General features: G+C 41.9%; 1 protein-coding gene across 2 annotated transcripts in view; it reads left to right on the top strand.

Moving 5' to 3' along the window:
* DDHD1 (DDHD domain containing 1) overlaps window positions 1-19499 on the top strand; it is a 68005-nt gene extending 48506 nt beyond the window's left edge. The window contains exons 8-13 of one of the 2 annotated variants that reach the window (XM_056346912.1): window positions 5087-5349; window positions 7505-7580; window positions 13204-13353; window positions 14674-14926; window positions 16193-16375; window positions 18458-19499. In XM_056346912.1, the coding sequence (XP_056202887.1) occupies window positions 5087-5349; window positions 7505-7580; window positions 13204-13353; window positions 14674-14926; window positions 16193-16375; window positions 18458-18606 (1074 nt within the window). In that variant the 3' untranslated portion in view covers window positions 18607-19499. The remainder of the gene's footprint in view (window positions 1-5086; window positions 5350-7504; window positions 7581-13203; window positions 13354-14673; window positions 14927-16192; window positions 16376-18457) is intronic. The other variant, XM_056346913.1, reaches the window with a different exon arrangement.
* The last annotated feature ends 922 nt before the right edge of the window (window positions 19500-20421 follow it).

Here is a 20421-nt window from a genome sequence, read left to right as displayed (position 1 = left end):
GGCTGTCACGCTGGCTCTCCGTGGATGTGCAGAAAGGCCATTCCTTGCTCTGCCTTTAATTTGGTTTTGTGGAGGGCATAGAGTATTTAACCTCAGTTTGTCAGAGTATAAGCTGATGAATTCAGAGTAATTTGATCCTGCAGGCTTGAGTTTCCTGCATGTAAGATTTATTGGCAAAACTTCAGCTGATAAAGGGAGCTTCAGGCAACTAGTAATCAATCTCCTTTTCATGAAGCAAAAATGAAACACATTCCCAGAAGAGCTTCAGAGAGGAACAGCATCATACCACATCTGTTGAGTTGTCTGGTGGCATTTTTTCTCCATTCACTCTTGTTTTGCTGAGATCTTTGACTGCTGGAGATCAAGTCTCTCCTTTGCCCTTTGGGACCAGACTAGAACATGTAGGGAACACATCAGTTTCTTGGATGCTGCTCTAGCAGACTGTATCAAAGGCTGTGTCTGTGCTTCTGCCACTTTTGAGCAGGTCTAAAAATTGAATAGTGTGTAAGGGCTTTCTCCCCAGCCTGAGAATTGCAGGGTGCCTTATGTGCCCGATTATGACCCGCCATAGAATCAGTCTTGGAAATCGGATTGCATTAAAGGCTTCTGGCATTGCAAAGTCCTGCTTTATTTGTATTTAATTTTCTCTGGGTATCTATAAGTATTTGCAGTGGTACAGCTACAAGTCTTGTAGCATTTTAACCCTGCACTAAACTTTTCTACTGAAACAAGTGGTCTGCAGAAGGTGCTTAGGAAATTTTTCCCTAAAAATCAGAACAGGGAGAGAGGACTTTTCTAAGGAAGAAAATAGGGACACTGAAAGATTTTCTGTACCTTTCTCTGAAATATTGCAGTGTCTTCAGGCTGACGCTAAACTAACACTGTGGTGGAAAGGTCAGCTGGGAGGAAGGGATTTGATACGGCTATTTTTTAAAGAAATAGGAAGTGTTCCCTTTGTTACGGTGGTTTGATCCGTTGGTAACAGACATAGAAGCATGCTGCCTTTCACTGGTCCTTCTGGAAGAGCTGAGGGTAAGGAAGCAGAGCAGAGCAGCTAGCAGATTAGCAGTCAGAGCACTGAGCGGCGTTTGTGGGAGCAGCTGCACAGGGGGGAAAAAATGAACTCACGTTGCTGCTGCATTTATTCTTCTGTGAGATATTTGAGCTTATTTAGTCTGTGGGAGAAGCCTTAGGAGATAGTAATATGGGTTGGACAGAAACTCAAATTCTAGCCTTTTTGTGGGGAAAGCCTAGTGAAAGCCCTGCTGAGGGAGCTGTTGGAGAGCATCACTGCTGTGGGGGCTGGAGGAGCAGATCTTTGAACATTCAGTGCCGCTGGTCCCCAAAATAAGGTGGGAACTGGGAAACTGGGAGGGAGGAGGCAAGAGGGGAGATGGAAAGAGAGAGAGGGGGGAGGCCATGTTGCATTCCACTTTTTTTTTCCTTCCCCCCTTTTTTTTTTCTCCGCGCCCCCCCCCCCCCCCCCCTTTTTTTTTTTCCTGGATGATTTCTGCTTTCCTGTTTTCAGGCAGAAACAGCAGGTGCTTCCTAAGCACGTAATAGATCCCATGGACTGGCAGTCAGTGAGGCTTGGGGCTGGCAGAAGCACTGGGAAAACCAGTGGAAAAGGGGCTCCCTTAGTCAGGAAATCATTTGATGTAGATGGAGGAGAGCAGGAGGAGCTGTCAGCAAGCTCAGGATGAGGCACCCTTTACTTGCAGCCTGACACAGAGATATAGATGTGGAGCAGCCGTTCGGGTGTTGTGGTTTTGGGAGGCTGAGAAGCGAGTTATTTTGTTGGATTTTCTTTTTTAATTAAACAGACTGTCATGGACCCTTTAGAGGGAACAGAAAGACAAGCTGTGGATTAAAAAAAAAGCTGCTTTTAAAATGTTACTGTGATGCCATCTAGGCAAGAAAATTTGATAGGTAGTTGTATTTTTCATGTTTAGTTTCAATGAAAAAAGTCACTGATTTTAACAAATATAAAGCCAATTGATGTTTACAGAAGGTATTTTTATATGGAGTGTTAGGATATATATCAAGCTGTAACTACAAAAGCAATATGAAAGCACTTCATGTTGCTGGACTAAAGCCCTTTCCAAACCAAGCTTTACTTTTACAAGTTAGAATATTGTATGTTTTTTAAGACTTAAGAAAGTAAATCAGGGTTAAATACTACCTTAACTTCCTATACTGCTTAACGAATTAATTTTTTAGCTAGGACTTAAAATGAATATGCTTTTTTCTTTTTTTTTCCTTACTATATACCAAAAGGTTGAGTTTCTAATCTTAGTACTGATACAGAACTGTTGGCAAGATACAGATATCCATAAGCGCTTATGGCAGGTGGAGGGCTTCTGGGTTTGTTATAGCAGCAAACCAGACTGTTCATAGTGCCTGAAAATCTGGAGGCTTTACTACAGCAGACCTTCTACTCTACAATTAAGTTAGGTAACCAGTGATTTGGAGTTTAGAAACAATCTCAGTCAGATGATTTAGTTGAATTAAATGCTTAGACTCTGGCCTGAAAACTTCCAAATCTGCATCTGTGTGGAAATCCACGCCCAGTTTCTTCGTTGCTGTCCACGTTTTTGCCTAAGGTCTCAGTAACAGTGTGTTTTTAAGGAGCAGGACAGTTAAAAACAGGGTTGGACTCAGTGTCCAACCAGGGCTCACCAAGAATATTCTGTCTTACGTCCCCAGATAGCAAGAGAACAAGACCTTTGTAATGAAATGCCACAGGCTGGGGGGGAGATGGACATAATATCATTCTTCCTGGAAAATACCTGCTTTTCCAGGGAAATAAGCTGTGTAGGAATAGGCGACAAAGAGAGTAGGGTACAGGGCTGTTGGGCAAGTTGGGCAGGCCATTGCCAGCAATAGCTTTTATGCAGCAAGAAACCAAGGGAAGTACATGAGTTGTTGTGCATCTTGCTTTTCCCACCAGAGAAGAAATCTGGGGATGCTGAGATATATTAACACAGCTTGTTTAGGATTTTATTAAAACAAGATGGCGTTGCTCATCTCCCTGATGTACTGACAGGGATGCTGGAAGCCGTGATAAGTCCAGCATTAGTTTGCTTGGTATTTTTAACACCACTGACTCTGAAACCAGTGCTCCATCCAGACTGTCTACTGTATGGGTGGGGGTCCCTGGCTCCCTGCTGAGGTCCCCGACGGCAGGACGGTGTATATTGGCTCCTTTGGAGGGTACCACGGCAGCCAGCCATGCACACTGCTGGATACCAGTGTTCCCTCATTTCACTGAGCTCCTGGCAGGAATCCCAAAACACTTTGATTTCAACAGATCTATGCTATTTTGTTCAGGGTTTAAATGAAAACCTTTTTAAATGGAGAAAATGCCAGCCAGCCAAAGCTAGTCCTGATTTCTGTTTTCAGCTCTAAGTCTTGCTAAAACCTCTGCTTGTTTGTTCGTGTGGGAAAGCAGTGCCAAAGTCTGTATAGAGCCAAACACAATAGGCAGTGTCACAGTCAAAAATACTTGAAAATGGGTATTATCATACTTATTTCTTCAAGCTGTTGCAAGGCTTTGTTAATAATTTCATAGCACTTCAGGCATGGGGTTTGATGTGTGGATACTTGCTCAGTAAAATGTGTATCAAACACTGGCAGTTGTAGTGCCATTCATATTTATATTGAGTAATGACTCAGGCTCTTGAAAAATCATGTTCAAATTACATGTTCTATAGCTTTAATTTCCTGTTGCTAACAAGGGAGTGATTTACAGTTTCTTGTTTGTCCTCCTCTATGCCATAGTCTGGAAACATTGCTCAGTTACCATGCTGAGTTTCCCAAGCAAAGCTGCCTTTTTTGTATTGTCTAGTTCCTAAATCTCACATCTTTCAATGTTTCCCCCTAAAAAATGCTGTGAATCTGAACATTATTATGCATGTGTAGGAGTTGAAGGAGATAAGCTTCTCGAAGACTCAGTTAACATAGGACCAATATGTATTTATTGCAGTAGTACTATAGGATTGATATTTGAGATCCACGTTACATTACTGCTTTTCCCCAAAAGCCTCCTAGAAACCTGTAACCAGAAAACTGTTTTTCTTAGCATTGTTTATATCAAATGTTCAAATGGCTCTGCCTGTCTCATTTGTGCTTTTTCTCCTACCATATCTTCCTTTTGCCTGAGGTGAGGTTTTGTTATTCTTTAACAGCATCATTTTGTTCTGATTCCATTGGAAGAAATTACAATAGGTGTGGTACGGTAGGAGGGGAAGTAGGACAGAAAGCGGCATCTCCTTGGAGCCACTCAGCAGGCAGAATAATGAAAGACTTGATGAGTTCAAATATGCTTCGCAAAGATCCAAAAGCAATTTGAGGATATTTTCCCAGAACTCATTTAGGCCATCACTGCAGTATCTGAGCATATCCATTTTAGTGGATTTATCTTCCCAGTCCCCTGCAATGAGGTAGGAACGCTGTTGCCCATTTTGATAAATGGAGAAGAGAGAGTATGACTTGTCTAGGGTGATGTGCCAAGCTCCTGGCAGAGGTGTGAGTTGATTCCAGATCATGTGTGGCTCAGGCTGCCTCCAGCCTCCTTAGGTTAAAAAAAACAAGCTGAACCTCTGACACAGGAAAATCATTCAGTGCTGTGAAAGGGCAGAGGAACTGGGGGAGAAACAAGCGAGAAGGGAAATACAGCTCTATTAATAGTCACTGTTGTGCTAACTGAATGCTGGTGAAAACCAAGTACCTTGCAATTGCTCCCCTCAGAGGATGCTATTAAGTACCTTCAGCACAGCTGTCGTTTCTTTGAGGGTTGATTTCAATGCAATGCCTTGGGCTGTAGTGTGGCAGTTCTAGGGTCACCATGTGTGCTGTGTGATGGTTGCTGCTGGGTCTGGAGGGGAGAGATGAACCACTGAGTCAGTGACACTCAACCAAGCACTTATCTTCCCAGCCTAAGTGAACCATCCTAACTGAAGGATGATCATCATGCTCGTCCTTAGATGCATGCTTGAGAAGCTGGTCAGTGTAGTATGTGAACATACATGAACAGGAGTAATGAGATGTTGCTATTAAACTTTCTTTCCTTACCCTCTTGAAATAGCTGGTGAAAGGGCTGCAGCAGGAGCTGAACCGGCTATACACGCTCTTCTGCTCCCGGAATCCAGAGTTTGAGGAAAAAGGAGGGAAAGTCTCAATTGTATCCCACTCGCTCGGCTGTGTCATCACCTACGACATCATGACTGGCTGGAATCCGGTCAGCCTTTATGAACAGCTGCTGCCGAAAGAAGAGGAGGAGCTTGAAGACCGTTGGATGAGCTATGAGGAGCAACATTTACTTGAAGAACTTCGCATAACTAAACAACGGTAATGCATCCACTTCTGATTATAAAAGGAGAAAACTGCATCCCTAGATGATGCCCTTTGAGTGTTTCCAAGAACCTACCATAGCTGTTCTCTTTCTGTGGCTGATGTTCTGCTGCTGGTGCTGAACAGCAGTGATATATGCTAAATACAGGACTGAGCAGGCACAGGGAGCTGGTACTGCTAATAGGAGCTCTGAATCCACATCCTAAGGGCTGTACCAGAACCAAGCAACTAGCTCCTGCTCACTGACCAGATGCACTGGAGGCAGGTGATAGCCAGGAAGAAAGGAGAAGGGCAGACCATTAGCCCTCCAGATACTTGAGGGGAAACACAACAGAGCTTGCAGGTGGGCAGTGAGCTGTAATACCGAGCAGAACCTGAGCAGTGAAATTCCTAAGTTTCTAGAGGAGACTAAGAGGTTTTCTCCTAGGCTCAGCTTGGAAATTGTGTTCCGCCAGCTGGACACAGATGTTGCAGTTGCTGTGATTTGGCTTATGGGATTGCTACTGTGCTGAGGAGCATTTACTAGCTTCTTCCTCCTGCCATCTAGAAACACTTGTGCTGTTTGGAGTGCAAGGCAGCACTGCCTGCTGTGACAAACAGGATCTCGGTTTCAGCAACCTGTAAGTCTTGGTAGGGATTCTTATTAGGGGACCTTGCAGATCATCGTGATGGCTCCACAGTGTTAAGGTGATTTTCCTGTCCTAACCTGGGTTTTGAGGTGCTGTGAGACACCTGTAGATAATCTAAAAACAGTAGCTTAATCTTTCTAGTGGGAGGTGAGGATAAATCATGATACCAGTTTTTTTTGGTTCCTTCTTGAAATGTATCTTATTGGGGGGTATTTGGGAAGCATTAATGTAGTATCAGATCTGCTGTGCTTGAAATCAGCATGTGTGTGATTAGGGATTGGTACAGGACATCTCTGTCAGTGGCATGTCTGGATAAAGTGCAGTCTTCCTGAAAGAAGGCAAGTAAGAAATGTAATGAAGTTGTCCAGTGGTAAGATGACCTTTCAGGCATATCACTAGCATATGATCAGGGAAAAATTGCTGTTTTCACACTCATGCTCCAGCTCTTTAGGCATCGTCTGAAGTTGCTTCGGGTTGTATCCATAGTAATCCAAATACCATTTGACACTGGCACTTCTGTATAGAAAGAGTGGCTCTCCATTTTGTGAGCCATCTCAGTGTAATTCAGTCTGAGATGATATGAAATGTACTGCTGACATCTTGTAACTTCTGGATTTCTAGTGTTGTAAGGTTGGTAAACACACAGTGGATTTCTGGAAATGCTTATGCCTGAGTGGGGTGTGTTGTAGCATGTATAAATACTCTACATTGTAAAATAACATACACACAGCATGTGAGGTTGTATATTGGAAACCTTCCATAGCAGTTCACAAGGGTCAAGATTTCTGCACGCCTCCTTTTTTAAGACTGAATCACATTCATTAAAGCAAACAAACATTTTGGAAGAAACAGTCTTTGGGAAGTTTCAGGTTCAGGCTTGCTTCTTTCTAATCAGGATGGCAGAGGTTAAGCTTAACATACCTGTTTACATAATACTTCTGTGGAACTTGAGGAGGTGGTGGTTTCCTGCTCTGAAGAGGGCATAATGTCCTGCTGCTGGGAATGAGGGCAGTTTTACCAATCCATACGAGTGCTTTATATTGCAGCTGCTTCTTTAATTCAGGCTGACTAGAAGAACAGGTGAACAACCTTTTTTAATGATAGTTGAAAGGGTGGGACACTGTCCTCCAGTCCAACACAATATAGAAAAACTTAATAATGCTTGGGCCGTGGAGATTCTTGTAGCTTGTTTTTTTTTAAAAAGCCCACAAAACAGGTGATTTGGCTGCAGAAACACCAAGGAAACAGGAGGTGAGTCACTCCTGAGTCAGGAGGGTGGGCAGATGCTGGGGGGGGGGGGACAAGGAAACTGGCATGTCTTGACTGATTCCTTATGTGGTCAGAGAAACGGGATTTCACGCACATTGTTTCTAAATCCAGTGGACTGCCTCCAAGAAATACTGATGCCATCAGTTTCTCTTTCCAGCAGACAAAACTGTTGGACCCCACAGGAATGGCCGTTTGAGTCGGAGAGGTTAAGGCTACATTTTTTATTGAATCTCAGAAAGATCTCTGTTTTCTAGGAAGAGAGAGATAGAAGAGAGGTTACGTGAGTTAAAGGCATCCACCAAATCAAAACCACCTGTCTTAAGATTTAAGGTATGTATGTTGGAGAGGTTTTTACTGAATGTTTCTACTTGCTTTAAAAATCCACCCATAATATGAGTTATTGTGCTCAGGGGTTTTTTCCGTGTCCCTAGACATGATATTGGTAGAATAGTGTTAATGTATTGCTTCAAGTGTGTGTACGTGTGTGTAAACGTGTTACTGGATTCATATGTTACTATTTATTACAAATATATGTTTATATGTAAATATATAAACCTGTATAGGTTGTTAATATACACGAACACGTACAACTGTGGGAAGATAAAAGCAGTTTGGCAAATTACATTTACACTTACTTTAAACAATTTCACTTCTACATTGTTGATTAATCCATTTTCCTTGGGGACTACTTCTAACATGTCTCATCTCTGAGCAAATCTGATTGAATTTTCTCCAGCAGGGGATTTTCCTTCCAAATTACTCTGATTTGACAGTTAGCACAAGTTACTTTTAGTCTCATGAAACAGATCACTTGCTAATCAGCTGTACAAATTGCTAGAATTTCTGTATAAATTGCTAGAATTTCTTATCGTTGGGAAAAGGCATTTTCTAGCTTCTTGATGGGATGTGCAACACTTTCTAGTTGCTCAACTGTATCCTGAATTATTAAACCATATAAATGTGACATGATAGATGAGAACAAAATAGATTATTGTTTCTTAAGTTGCCATTTTTCTTTCCTTCTGAGTTCAGAAGGACTCCCAGAAGCCAAGGTCAATCTTGAGCCGTAAAAAAGAGGAAACTAACTATAATTCAATTTGTCACCGCCTTCTCCTTTCATCACAGCTTAAAAGCCTGTATCACGCTATTATCTCTGCCATCAAGGAAGTTGGAGTCAGACTGATACTCCTCCAGCTCTGTGAAAGATTATTCTTCACTCATTTGTGTTTAAACTGAAGATTTTTTTTAACAGTTGCTTTTTAGAGGGAGCAGGAAAGAAGGGGGAAAGAAAGGGAAGAGGAGAGGACTGTATGTAAATTACTGCTAGGTGATTTCCCATTGCAGTACATCCTTTTCCTTACCCTTACTGAAAGGAAGATGTTTTGTTTCTGTGAAACTTCACACTAGGGACTCCCATTGCTTGAGTACCATGCCTGAGGCAGAGCTCCAGGAAGAGAGAGTCTTTCCATGAACATGATGGCAAAGTGCTTCTGCCAAGGGAGGATTTCAAGAGGATTGCTGAAGGACGATTGCTCATCAGCAAGCCAGTCCAGCTTACTGTGACTAGCTTGTTGAAGGAGAACTGCTTTTATAGGTACCAACTAGGGGTACCTTGGCTCTTCGTGGCAGACCAGAGCTCTGGTTTGATCCTGAGTTTTTATTTACCATAAATGCTTGATCCACAAATTTCTTTGGTCTGTGCGGTGCAGGAGACTGGAGTTTTTGGTCACTGATCTCCTTAGGCTGTATTACACAACAAACTGGGCATGTACAGCTGTAATGAAAAAGGCTACCCACTGTCGATGTGTTGCCTCTTTTATGGACTGAAACAAATTCAGCTTCCCAGGATGAGACAGAGTCAGTAGTCCTACATTAAGCAGAGTTAAGCTGGCTTGATGTTGAGCGAGCACAAAGGCAGCTTTTGGCAAGACAAGTGGAAGAATAAATACAGCAGCAAACTTGGCTGGTATTTAATATTGGAGGAAGTGATCTGTGTGATAGACTGACCCTTCTGGGAGGAAAAAAAATATCCAAACCTGAAGATACGGTGTGTCTTGTAGTTTGATAATATATTGGACAAGCCACCAGAATGGGAACTTGAGGACTGAGGTACCTTTTGTCTCTCGTCCTCTACTGCTCCTCAGACAGCATGATTGAATAAACTGCTGAATCAATAGGAGCTGCATGGGTTAAAAGCAAAGCCTACACCCCATTGTAATTGTAAAGCTTACAAGCACAGCCTTCTTCCTACCAGTTGTGTAAGAGGGATCGGAGTTAAAGGATAAAGGGGCTGAACGACATGAGAACATGGGGAATGGCATGATACCTGCCTCTTTAGGACTCTGTGGTGCATGAAAATAAGAGTGTTGTAGGATGCCTTTCAATCCCAGTAGGGAGGAGGAGAGCAGGACATACTTCAGTTGCTCCCTAGTACTGAGATGGAGATTCATTTAAATCTGGACTTGGCAAGGTGCTGGCCCAAAGTGCTTCAGGATTTCTTAGCCCTTCTCATTCACCCAGGGTTACAGAAACAACCTTGTGGTTTCTATGTAGCATCAGCTGACAGTGATGTCAATGTTGATAACAACTATCACAAATTATTTGTAAGACACTAGTGATTTACCACATGTACAAGAATTATGAGAGCTTAATGGGATGCTGACATGCAGCCTTACCTGAGAGGAGGAAGCCTTTAAACTGAATGCAGAAATGTGCCGTAGTAGTTCAACACACAACTGTCCAGTTAAAGTCCCCGTGTAATACTGGTGTAAGTCTCTGTTCCCTTTGTCTGCTCAGGCTGCAGAGCATTCCCGAGTGCTGGGGCAGGTAGTGGCTGCTGCAGAGGTCTGTATTTCCTTGCTCTGAGAGAATATTTGGGATCTTCCAGGCTGAAAGGCAGCACGGAAATGTAAATTGTAATCACCTTCTGTGTCTTCTATTTCAACATCACCACTAAACCTTGTTCGTTTGTCCCACACACAACCTACGCACAGAAGAGCTGTGCTGTCTCACTTCTGTTGTCTCATTCAGCTTTATTTATTTTTTTAAAATTCTGAAAATACTGCAGTCTTAAGTTGAATGGATGACTCTTTCTGCTTAAAATACAAGTAAATTCATAAGTCTTCTATTTCTGAATCATAACTAGGAAAAATAATGCTATCCTGAAAGGTCATGTTCTGAAACATGTCGTCTTTGTTGTTAAATGTTTGCAGGTGTATATGTGAAGTGTCCCACTCCTGCTTCAAGGAAAACCACCAAAATTAATAAATGTTTTCTAGAAGGATTTTAGTCCTCTATTCCCAGTAGGTTTCGTCAGACGGCAGTCTTCTGACACTTTGCAACAGCGCAGAGAGTATAATGGCTGCAATGTAAAGGACTTGAATTTGGAAGACTTAAAATTTTGAGTTCTTAGTGTTCACTGCTTTGGTATTGGTCTGGTGCTACCTGTTAAGGTACCCACCAGTCAGTACTTTGTTCCTTACTATGTATTTTCAAGCCTTTCAACATGGTCTTCCAGCTCTTCAAACGCTTACAGTGTCCTCCAAAAATAAAGCATCTGTCTGTGGACACTCAATCTAGTGTTCCTCAGTAGAAATGCTGGAGCAAAAGTCATGCACCATGTAACCACAGAAACGGTTTGCCTTTTGAGATTTTTGCCTGCCTTTTTAGTCTGTGCTTGCCTAAGATGAATTCATGAAAACATCTTTTAAGCATCTGGTAGCAAGCGTAAGCTGGCAGTCGCTTTCTGGTTTCTTTCTGAAGCAGAAAAACTGTAATTGTATTTCACATGCTCGGTACAGGAGTATCAGGTGGACTGGGTTAGAGGTCACTTACTCAGTGTAAAGGATTGCATTGTGCATATCTGTTTCTATTGTATTTGAAGAAGAGAAAGCTTTTTGTCCAGCCTGCAAAAATGTAAGGCTCTGTGCAGAGCTTGATGATAACAAAGCAGCTTTGCGCTAGAGTGACAGTCTACATGACAGAGCAGTGCTTTGCAGCATAAGACATTGAATAGCTTTTGCTGAAGACCTAGATTATTTTTTTTCCACAAAATTGGGGCTTATGCATTCTTTTGGAAGGAAGAGGTGGGGGTACCAGTGCCAAGTCAGAGGAGGAGGAATGTTTTGTGCAGTGCTGGAATCTGATAGATGAAACGGACCATTATTTCTACACCCGCGCTCCATGTGCTGACATATAGGGAAGGCACATGGGAATCCCAAGTATCCTCCACACGCACTTAGCAAGAATGCAGCAATTTCTCTTGCTGGTTAAGTAGCAGCAGCCTAGGAGTTGCTCAGTTGTAGTGCCCTGTAAAGTGGGCACTGCTATGGGGAAAGTTGCAGTGAAGGTCTGATAATGGTAAAGTTAGTTTTTCATAGGTTAAAAATTAATTCTGACATGAAAATATTTTTGACTACAGAGTTTTACGTTTGATGTTTCTAGGAGATAATGTCTGAGGATGGGTAATGGAAAACCAATTCTAGAGAGACAGAGAACTGCTGGAGAGGGGCCAGCGGAGGCTACAAAGATGATGAGGGGACGGGAGCATCTCCCTGGTGAGGACAGGCGAGAGCTGGGGCTGTTGAGCCTGGAGAGAAGACTGAGAGGGGATCTCATCAATGCCTACAAATATCTTAGGGGCGAGCGCCAAGAGGACGGGGCCAGGCTCTTTCCAGTGGTGCCCAGCGCCAGGACAAGGGGCAACGGGCACACGCTGCAACACGGGGAGTTCCACCTGAATGTGAGGAAAAACGTCTTTACCGTGAGGGTGCCGGAGCGCTGGGCCGGGCCGCCCAGAGAGGCGGTGGGGTCTCCTTCTCTGGAGACATCCAAACCCGCCTGGGCTGTGCAGCCCGCTCTAGGAGACCCTGCTTGAGCAGGGGGTGGGCTGGGTGAGCTCCAGAGGTCCCTTCCAGCCCTGACCATACTGTGATGCTGTGATATGAAGCCATTCACCTCTAGGTCAGTGTTGAATCCTGTCCGCAGGTTGACAGTGACCAAAAGTTGTTACCACCGATACATGTTCTGTAACCTTTGTTGGATGGGTTAGCGGTCGCAGTTCAGGTGTACTCAGTCGCCTGTCACTGTTGGAGGCAGTCCTTTTAGACCAAAGTCGCAGTAGCTTTGGGTAATGTAAGCCAGCCTGCAGAGTCTCTCAGTGTGCTGTTCCTGGGTAGTGGTTCCTAGCGTGTGAGTGGTGGCACCTCTGACAAGCACCATTCTGTTCATTTTAACACTAGGTGTTTTTAAGAGGTTGTATGTAACACCGGCTTGTATGTGTGTGTGACTGCTGTAAGCATTCTCTAGGTTGTCTTTAGTCATAGACTCATAGGATCATTTAGGTTGGAAAAGACCTTTAGGTTCGTCGAGTCCAACCATTAACCCAGCACTGCCAAGCCCACCACTAAATCATGTCTCTAATAGAATCCTAGAATCGCTGAGGCTGGAAAAGACATTTAAGATCAGATAAGACTTTAAATACCAAGTATAGCTTGCATTTCTGCTTTCTTGATGGGTGTGTATAGCAAAACAAATCATGGACTGTTTGTTGAGGGTAAGATTAAGGAGGTGTGGTAAGCTTTGGGAAGTTTCATGAGAAATCAGACTTCAGTCTTGCGAAACTCATCACATTTCATTAGTATCTTCCAAATTCTTCTTGCTCCAGCCTTTCCAGTTTTGGTAGACCTCGTTCACTTCAGATTTCTTACTTGGTTTTCAGTTCTACAACTACGTAGCACCGCAACATGCAACTCTCATGTCACAGCAAAGGGAAAGGGGAAACTTAACCTTCATATTACAGTACGTCTGTTATAGTGGTCTTCCGCTTTTTGACATACTAATACTGTACAAGGCTGTCAGTTGAAAGTGGGAAATCAGTTGAAAGAAGTTAAATCCAGCCATGTTAGAAAGCATTATTTCCATCCTTATTAATGTGGATGAAATCTCTCCTTAGGTTGAGAATTTCTTCTGTATGGGATCTCCATTAGCAGTGTTTTTGGCATTGCGTGGCATCCGTCCAGGAAACAGTGGTAGTCAAGACCATATTCTGCCCAGAACAATTTGTAACCGCTTACTGAATATTTTTCATCCAACAGATCCAGTGGTGAGTTTTAATTGCAGTTGCAAGCTTTTACCTTGACTGTTTTTAAGCATCAGCTGTGTGATAATGTGTGATCTTCAAAGTGTGTGAATCAACACAAGTATGTTCCAGCACAGGACTATTTGTTAATGATTATCATAAAATGTCTTGGGGTTTGTAACTGTAGAATAATAGTTCCCATAAATAATTGCCTTAAATACCATATACTTTGATTCTCTTTTCATATTAGTAAGCATAAGATTTGAGATGACTCTGCTTTTTCATTTTTTGCAAAGACATAAGAAAAAGTCCTTCTCAGTCAAGCTCCAGCTTGTGTTTAACTTAGTGAATTCCATTAAACGTCATCTGTCCAAAGATCCTACTGCTGTTAAAAAAGGCTTTAGAAGCAGTTTACAGGATACTGTAGAAAAGCAATGTTTTTTTCTTAACGGGTCCTGGGCCACAGGTTGTTAGAGGGTGGGGGGTAATGCTTTGGAGGGCAATGTTGGTACGGCTTCACCCTGTCCTTGCACGCTTCCATAGGCAGCCAGTGTTCACTGTGATCAGAGGCAGGGTGTTGGGACTTTGATCTGCCTCACATTGGCAACTTCTTTGATGGCAAGCTTGATTTGGAATTTCATGCCTATGTAGAACAGTAATTTGGGGATACTTTTGTGTTTAAACTCTGCCTGAATCCAAGCATTATTCAGACTTCAGTCCAAACACACTGGTTCTACTCATCTCGAGATCTTGTTCAGGTCCAGCTACTCCAAAACCAGAATTTTCCTGCAGTGTCTAGGACGATTGCTCAGACTACCATCTGTGGTCCCACCCCACAAATAGTAACTTTACTTAGTTTTAAGATAAAGAAGTGCAGATACTTTTCTACATCAAAGAAAACAAAAATAAATAATTAATAGAAAATGATTTTTTTTAATAAATACACCAGTTTGCTATTTGCACAGGGATCAAAGAAGAGTAATTAAACAATGTTTACATAGCCAGTTCCTCCCTCTGTTGTGTTGAATCGGCTTAACTGTATATAAAACTTGCTCTGTCAATGCATAATAAACATCTGTTAACAGTAACTTGTGTGTTCATAACAACGTGTAGTAGAAGTGCTCCCGAGAACTGTGCAAAAGTGAATGCACACGCAACCGGGCAGTTAATAGATCTTCCAGGCTGTGAAAATAAAAGTGAACAAGATCATAACACCACCATTCTGTCACTTTTTAGGGTTCACTCATTACAGATATTTTGGATTTGAGGTTGGAGAGGACTCTCTATGCGAAGGCAATATAATTTTTTGGTCTCAACACAGGATTTATTTTTTTTCTCTTGCAGGCCTATAGGTTAGAACCTTTGATTCTGAAACACTACAGCAACATTTCACCTGTCCAGATCCACTGGTACAACACTGCAAACCCTCTACCTTATGAGCATATGAAGCCATGTTTTCTCAACCCAACAAAAGAACCTACCTCAGTTACTGATGGCGAAAGTGTTTCAACTGTACCAAGCCCAAGTGCTTCACCAGTCATGGCTCGACCCCACTACGGGGAGTCTATAACAAGCCTAGGCAAAGCAAGTATATTAGGTAATTGTTCTTTATGTCCTTTCTTTTATATAGGATCTTCTTGTAGAGCTTCACTGCTCCATGGTGTGGTGTTGGAGGTGTAACCATAAACAAGCTATTCCTGGCTGTTTCAGGTTGTGCTGTATAGTTGCATGGCTTGTATTGATCCCAACTGACCTTTACTTTGAAGAAAAGACAGTTTACGTACACTGGAGTCCAGGCTTGTGGGGAGGGGATGCAGTCAGGGAGTTGATGCTGTTGCTGCCTTGTTGTTGTCTGCCTTACTGAAGTAACATCCTGGTGGTTTAATAGTTTCCACTCTGCTTCATGGGGGGGAAAAAAATTAAAGCTTGTTTTGTGACTACATTTTCTGGTATTGGCAAATAGAAAAATTAAGTGATTAGTTACATTTAACTCATGATTTTACAATAGGAAATTCAGGCTGTTTTAATACGAAGTCTGTCCTCTTCTGGCTTTCTGATTCAAAATAAGCCCTGGTTTAAGTGAGCTTAAATTCACTTTCACTAGAGCTTATATTTGAGCATGCGCTTGCAGTTTTTGTTGACTCAAGGCTTTTCTTTAGCTCTCTATGTGGGATTTGGAAGAAGGCTAGTGCCAGGAATCTTCCCAATCAAACAAGTAAAGTATATAAAACCAGTTTAGTCCTTAAGTAGAAGCATGTGGTATTTCAAAGCAGGGTTGCTTTTTGCTGTTACTATGGTAACTTTAATGTCTCGTCCATAAGGTGGCAGCAAAGTCAGGAGAAAACATCACATCTGTTCTTAACTTTTGCCCTCCTCCTGAGCAACCAAAAGAGTCCTTTTAAAGGACGATACAGCATTTCTAAATGTCTGTACGGGTGATGTCAATATAAGGACCCTTAATGAGAGGAATGTCTTGCATCTTCTGATGGGATTCGTATGTGCAGGAGATACTAATGTTGTTATAAAATGGTTTTGTCTTAGTCTTAGATTCTTTTATGAAAGAAGAATTACAACATATCCTTAAAAGTACCAGTTTTCTTGCTGCAGAAGCGTTCTGTATTTTTTTTCTCCTAACTAGTTTCCAAATCACAGTTTTTGCTTGTACACTAGATTAATCTGAAGATAAACAGCGTACACTTAAGTCAGATAAGCTGTTCCTACCCTTGAAAAACATGAATAGTCTTTTCTTCCGTTTGTCACTCAACTCTAATTTATGGGTGCTATAGTGACTTTAATTTGCAGTTTAATTTAGCTGCCCTTGTGCTTGGGTTTTGTGGTTTTTTTTCTTCTGTACTGAATGCAGGAGCAGCAAGTATCGGGAAGGGCCTCGGCGGGATGCTTTTCTCAAGACTTGGTCGATCTGGTACAGCCACCACACAGACACTCGAGCCAGGAAAAGAAGGAACCGAGGGGGACGACAAGAAGACCACAACTGTTGGGGCGCCACCTTTCCCGCACAGCAGCTCGGGCTTTCTCGAACCCATAGGTTAGTGATGAGTCCACCTTACAAACCCGTGGAAACGGGACCTTTAGTGGGCTGCATCTGTATGTTGTAGGAGGCTGGAAATACCATACCAACATATGCCGCTATTTAGTTCTGTTCTTTTGCTCTAAAATGATAAATATTGAATCTGTTCCTGTTTTTTGAATCTCTTAAGACCGTCCAAGGACCGACTCTTAGTTCTCCCTTTAATCTTTTTTTTTTCCTCTTAAGGAAGGTTTATCTGTATATGTGTTTGTACATACTTGTACACCATATATATATTCATGTATGAGTTTTGGCTAATGAAATTTGCATATCAGTAGTTTCTAGACTCCCACTAGGAAAAGCAATATAATTGCTGCAAAGAATCCCACTCACCATTTATCATAAAAGGTTTTATTTAAATTTCCCTGTACACTGGCAGTTCTGAAGCAATCTGGATTTAAAGGCACATATAACTGGAAACAGGAGCTGCCTTGTCCTGATCTGAACCACCCAGAACAGAAAGTGCAATTTTAGCAGCTGTTTTTTTGAGAAAGCGTAGGTACTTCCTTTACAGAAATTCATACTTTACTTTCTTTCTAAACATCTCATCGGCACTGTTGCAAGGCAGGGTTTTTTGCAATCTAAGGAGTCACAAGTATCTTGTGATAGCATTCACATGATAGACTGCTGTCCATTCATCACTGCTAATTTCAACAGATAACCTGTCTGAGTCAGTATTTGAGGACAGAGACTCTGTTTTAAACTGGAGGAGAATGAGAGTGGCATGACAGTGAATGTTGTGGAGCTGCCGATGAGGTCCTTTTGAGAGGGGCTGGCATGTCAAGGGCCTTCTGCACAGTTCCTGTGTCCCTCTTTCCTGAAAGCCCATCCCTGATCCATAGAAGGAGAACGTGGAGCAGAGGCCAGCGAGGCTGCAAACTGAATGATGCAATCCGTGGCCAAAGTATTTGCTTCTGAGAGGGCGGCCGCTCGGCTTGTGGTGGGGTTTGGCTGCCTCCCAGGCTCCTGTAACGGCCTCTTGTCAGAGGGAGACAGAGTCATTCAGGGCGTCCTTCCTGCGGAGTGACTGTTTTTTTTTAATATAGGCGTCTTAGTGGAAATGGCTGCAGTTGTCTCCTGGTATCTGAAGTCTCTGACTCCCTCTCCTCGCTGCATTCCCAAAGCGGTGTGATGCTGCAGTGAAAAGAGAAGGGCATGTCACTCCCTGCGCGCCGCTGTGTCACGACTGCTGCAGCAGCGCTGGTGCGATGCTCCCTTTATGTGCTCTTTGGGCCAAGAATTAAAATTCCTTGCAATTGGCTTTGATAAATGACTGCATTTTTTACTCAATATGGGGTTTTGGCTTTTGGAGCTAAGCAGGCTTTTAGTTTTGTCCTTTTCATTCTATTGCTCCTTGTAGAGATTTTCTAACCGCTAAAGTGCCGTAACAGTAGGTTAGCCATTGGCCCAGTTAAACATGCAGTGAAAATTGCTTTGAATGTGGTATTAATCAAAGCAGCCATTGAAATGAAAGGATAACTGCTGAAATATATTTGGAATAATCTGGAAATTAAAAGGGCTAGTGCTGTGTAGGGACGAAAGCCCTTGTAATACTGGGTGTAGTCCCCTTGTATAGCCACTGAAAATGCGAGCAGTCCTTTTATTTCAGAAGGTTCTGAGTATCCACCTTCTGAACATCAGTGTTTCCTAATGAGGCCTCAGCATTTGCTGGATACTTCTGTGTAGTCATCATTAGGAGTATAAATAAATGTATTTATGTAGTTACTCTAAAGAAAACAGCTGCTTTAAAAAATAATGGCTTTTTCCAAGCTTTAGGTTTAGTTGTTTGGGGTTTTTTTCCTGAACTAAGAACCATTCTTAGGTCAGGTTTGTGCTAAATGCACGTGCATCAAAATGTTTGTATGTTATTATTAAAAATGACAGTTGATTTAGATGAGTGCACTGTTAAAGATGGAGATATTATGTGCATTTTGTATACAAGTGGAATTAGAACCCAAAGTTGATGGAAAAACGTACTAGTGTTTCCCTTTTGCTGACAGACAGTTCTAACACCGTTTTTGTTTCTTGTTCAATTTCTAGTGGAACTGGAGCACAGGATCGATTTCGAGCTCAGGGAAGGTCTCGTGGAGAGCAGATACTGGTCTGCAGTCACATCGCACACTGCTTATTGGTCATCTCTGGATATTGCTCTTTTCCTTCTAACCTTCATGTACAAAGACGACCAATAAAATACAGACAAATCAAATTTAGATGCTATTTGAATTTTGACTGGGGACGGGAAAAGAAATTTTAAAATAAATGGCACAAAACTGATGTTTTACTGTTCATCTACAGTATATGTGGCATGGAGGTTTCAGGTTTAAATGCATGTTTGGATTTTTTCCTATTTCTAAAAAGCAAAAATGGTTTGTATTTAAAAACATTTACGGTTTTAAACATTTTGCAGTGCTTAATTAGACTTGAAATTATTCCAAATTCATGTTAACTTTGACTGTATAAAAAGCCAATACAACGTGTAGCATCCCGTAAGCACGATTGTGCAGTGTGCTTGGGTGACATACTTGTTAATGACCACAATTGCTGTTTAGTTCATTGAAGTATAAAAGGTTAGTTGATTAAAAAAAAAAACAACTAAATTTTCATTAACAAAAATATATGTTAGGTACAAACCTAAAACTGCCATGTTCTGATGATTTATGTATCAGTAAATAACAAACGGTGGTGTCATTTTTCTAGGAGTTTATTCAGCTCCACATCCTATTATCCGCAGTACCATTGAAAGACCATTCTGACTGTTGGCTTCTGAGGGCGTATTGTATGTGACACATTTAGAAACTAATGCTGAAAAAAGCATGAAGCAAATATTTGAAATACTGTAATTATAATTTATTGTTATCTCTTAATTGTTTCGTTTTATTCCAGTGTTTAAAACATTAGTTTTTTTACTGGTTTCTTTTGACATAATTTAAGAACCACATTTATTTTCTACAGTGTTAAGACTTTTTCTCAGAAATACATATCTTTGTACTACTATTCAAATGAATATATGACACTGTGGCACACTTTAAGTATTTTTTCATTAAAAATAAATATTTGTGGTTTCACACAAATGACATCAGTCACATTCTTCTCAAAGATAAGTAACTGCCTTTGCTTTCTAGGTCCCAAGTGTTTCTCAGGCACATGAAAGTTTTGACCTCACGTTAGACTTGGTTTGCAGAGAATCCAGCTGTCTTTTGCATACCATTATTAAATGTATAATGTGTGCGTGCATGTTTGTATGAAAACATGTGTATATGTATATTTATGCGCAGGGATCTTATCAAGAGGAGAGAGAGCAGTGTAAAGTAAACTTGATGAGGCCTGACAGCTTAGAATAGGTTTGTATCTGAAAGTATTTCAGGAGAAGTCAAGGGAGAAGTGTTGTGATGAAAGGAAATAATCTCCAAATGAAACACTAAAAGGTCATTGCTGAGATTTTAAAACAATGTGGAAGGCTCTGGAGTAGCAGCGTCAGATATATGGCCTCTGAGCTGCCTCTGGCTGAGGTATTTATGATATGTGTGACGTATGCAGAAGCTGTAGAATCTAAACTTTTGTTTAAAAAAAAAAAAAAAAAGATACCGGGCTGCGGTGTTGGTGAATAGCGGTGTTCTCGGTGTAAACAGATGTGGCAACATCAGCCCACACCAGCAGAGAGCCTCAGCCCGTGGCTCTGAGATGTGGAAACCACCCAGGTGTCGTTTTCTGAAATTCTGGGGGAAGAGAGTGGCTCCTCTCTGGAATAATATTGCTTGGGCTGTTGCTCATTTCCCTGGTCCGTGGTGCAGTGGGGAAGGAATTGGGAGCTAGGCCTGTATGTTTGTATGTTGGGGTTATGGGTTATGGATTTAGGAATAATAATGAAGGGGGGGGGGGGGAGGCAAAGAAAAAGGTAAGGGAGGAGTGGAGGGGAATGGGAAGGGAAGAAGATGACAGAAGCAGCCCTCCTGTAAATGCAGTGAGCCCGTACCCAGCACAGATGTTGAGATGTGTAAAGGACA

Source organism: Falco biarmicus, chromosome 7 (assembly GCF_023638135.1).
Source record: "Falco biarmicus isolate bFalBia1 chromosome 7, bFalBia1.pri, whole genome shotgun sequence".
Classification (NCBI taxonomy): Eukaryota; Metazoa; Chordata; class Aves; order Falconiformes; family Falconidae; genus Falco; species Falco biarmicus.
Note: the sequence above shows the minus strand (reverse complement) of the source record. Positions and strands in the feature narration are given on the sequence as shown.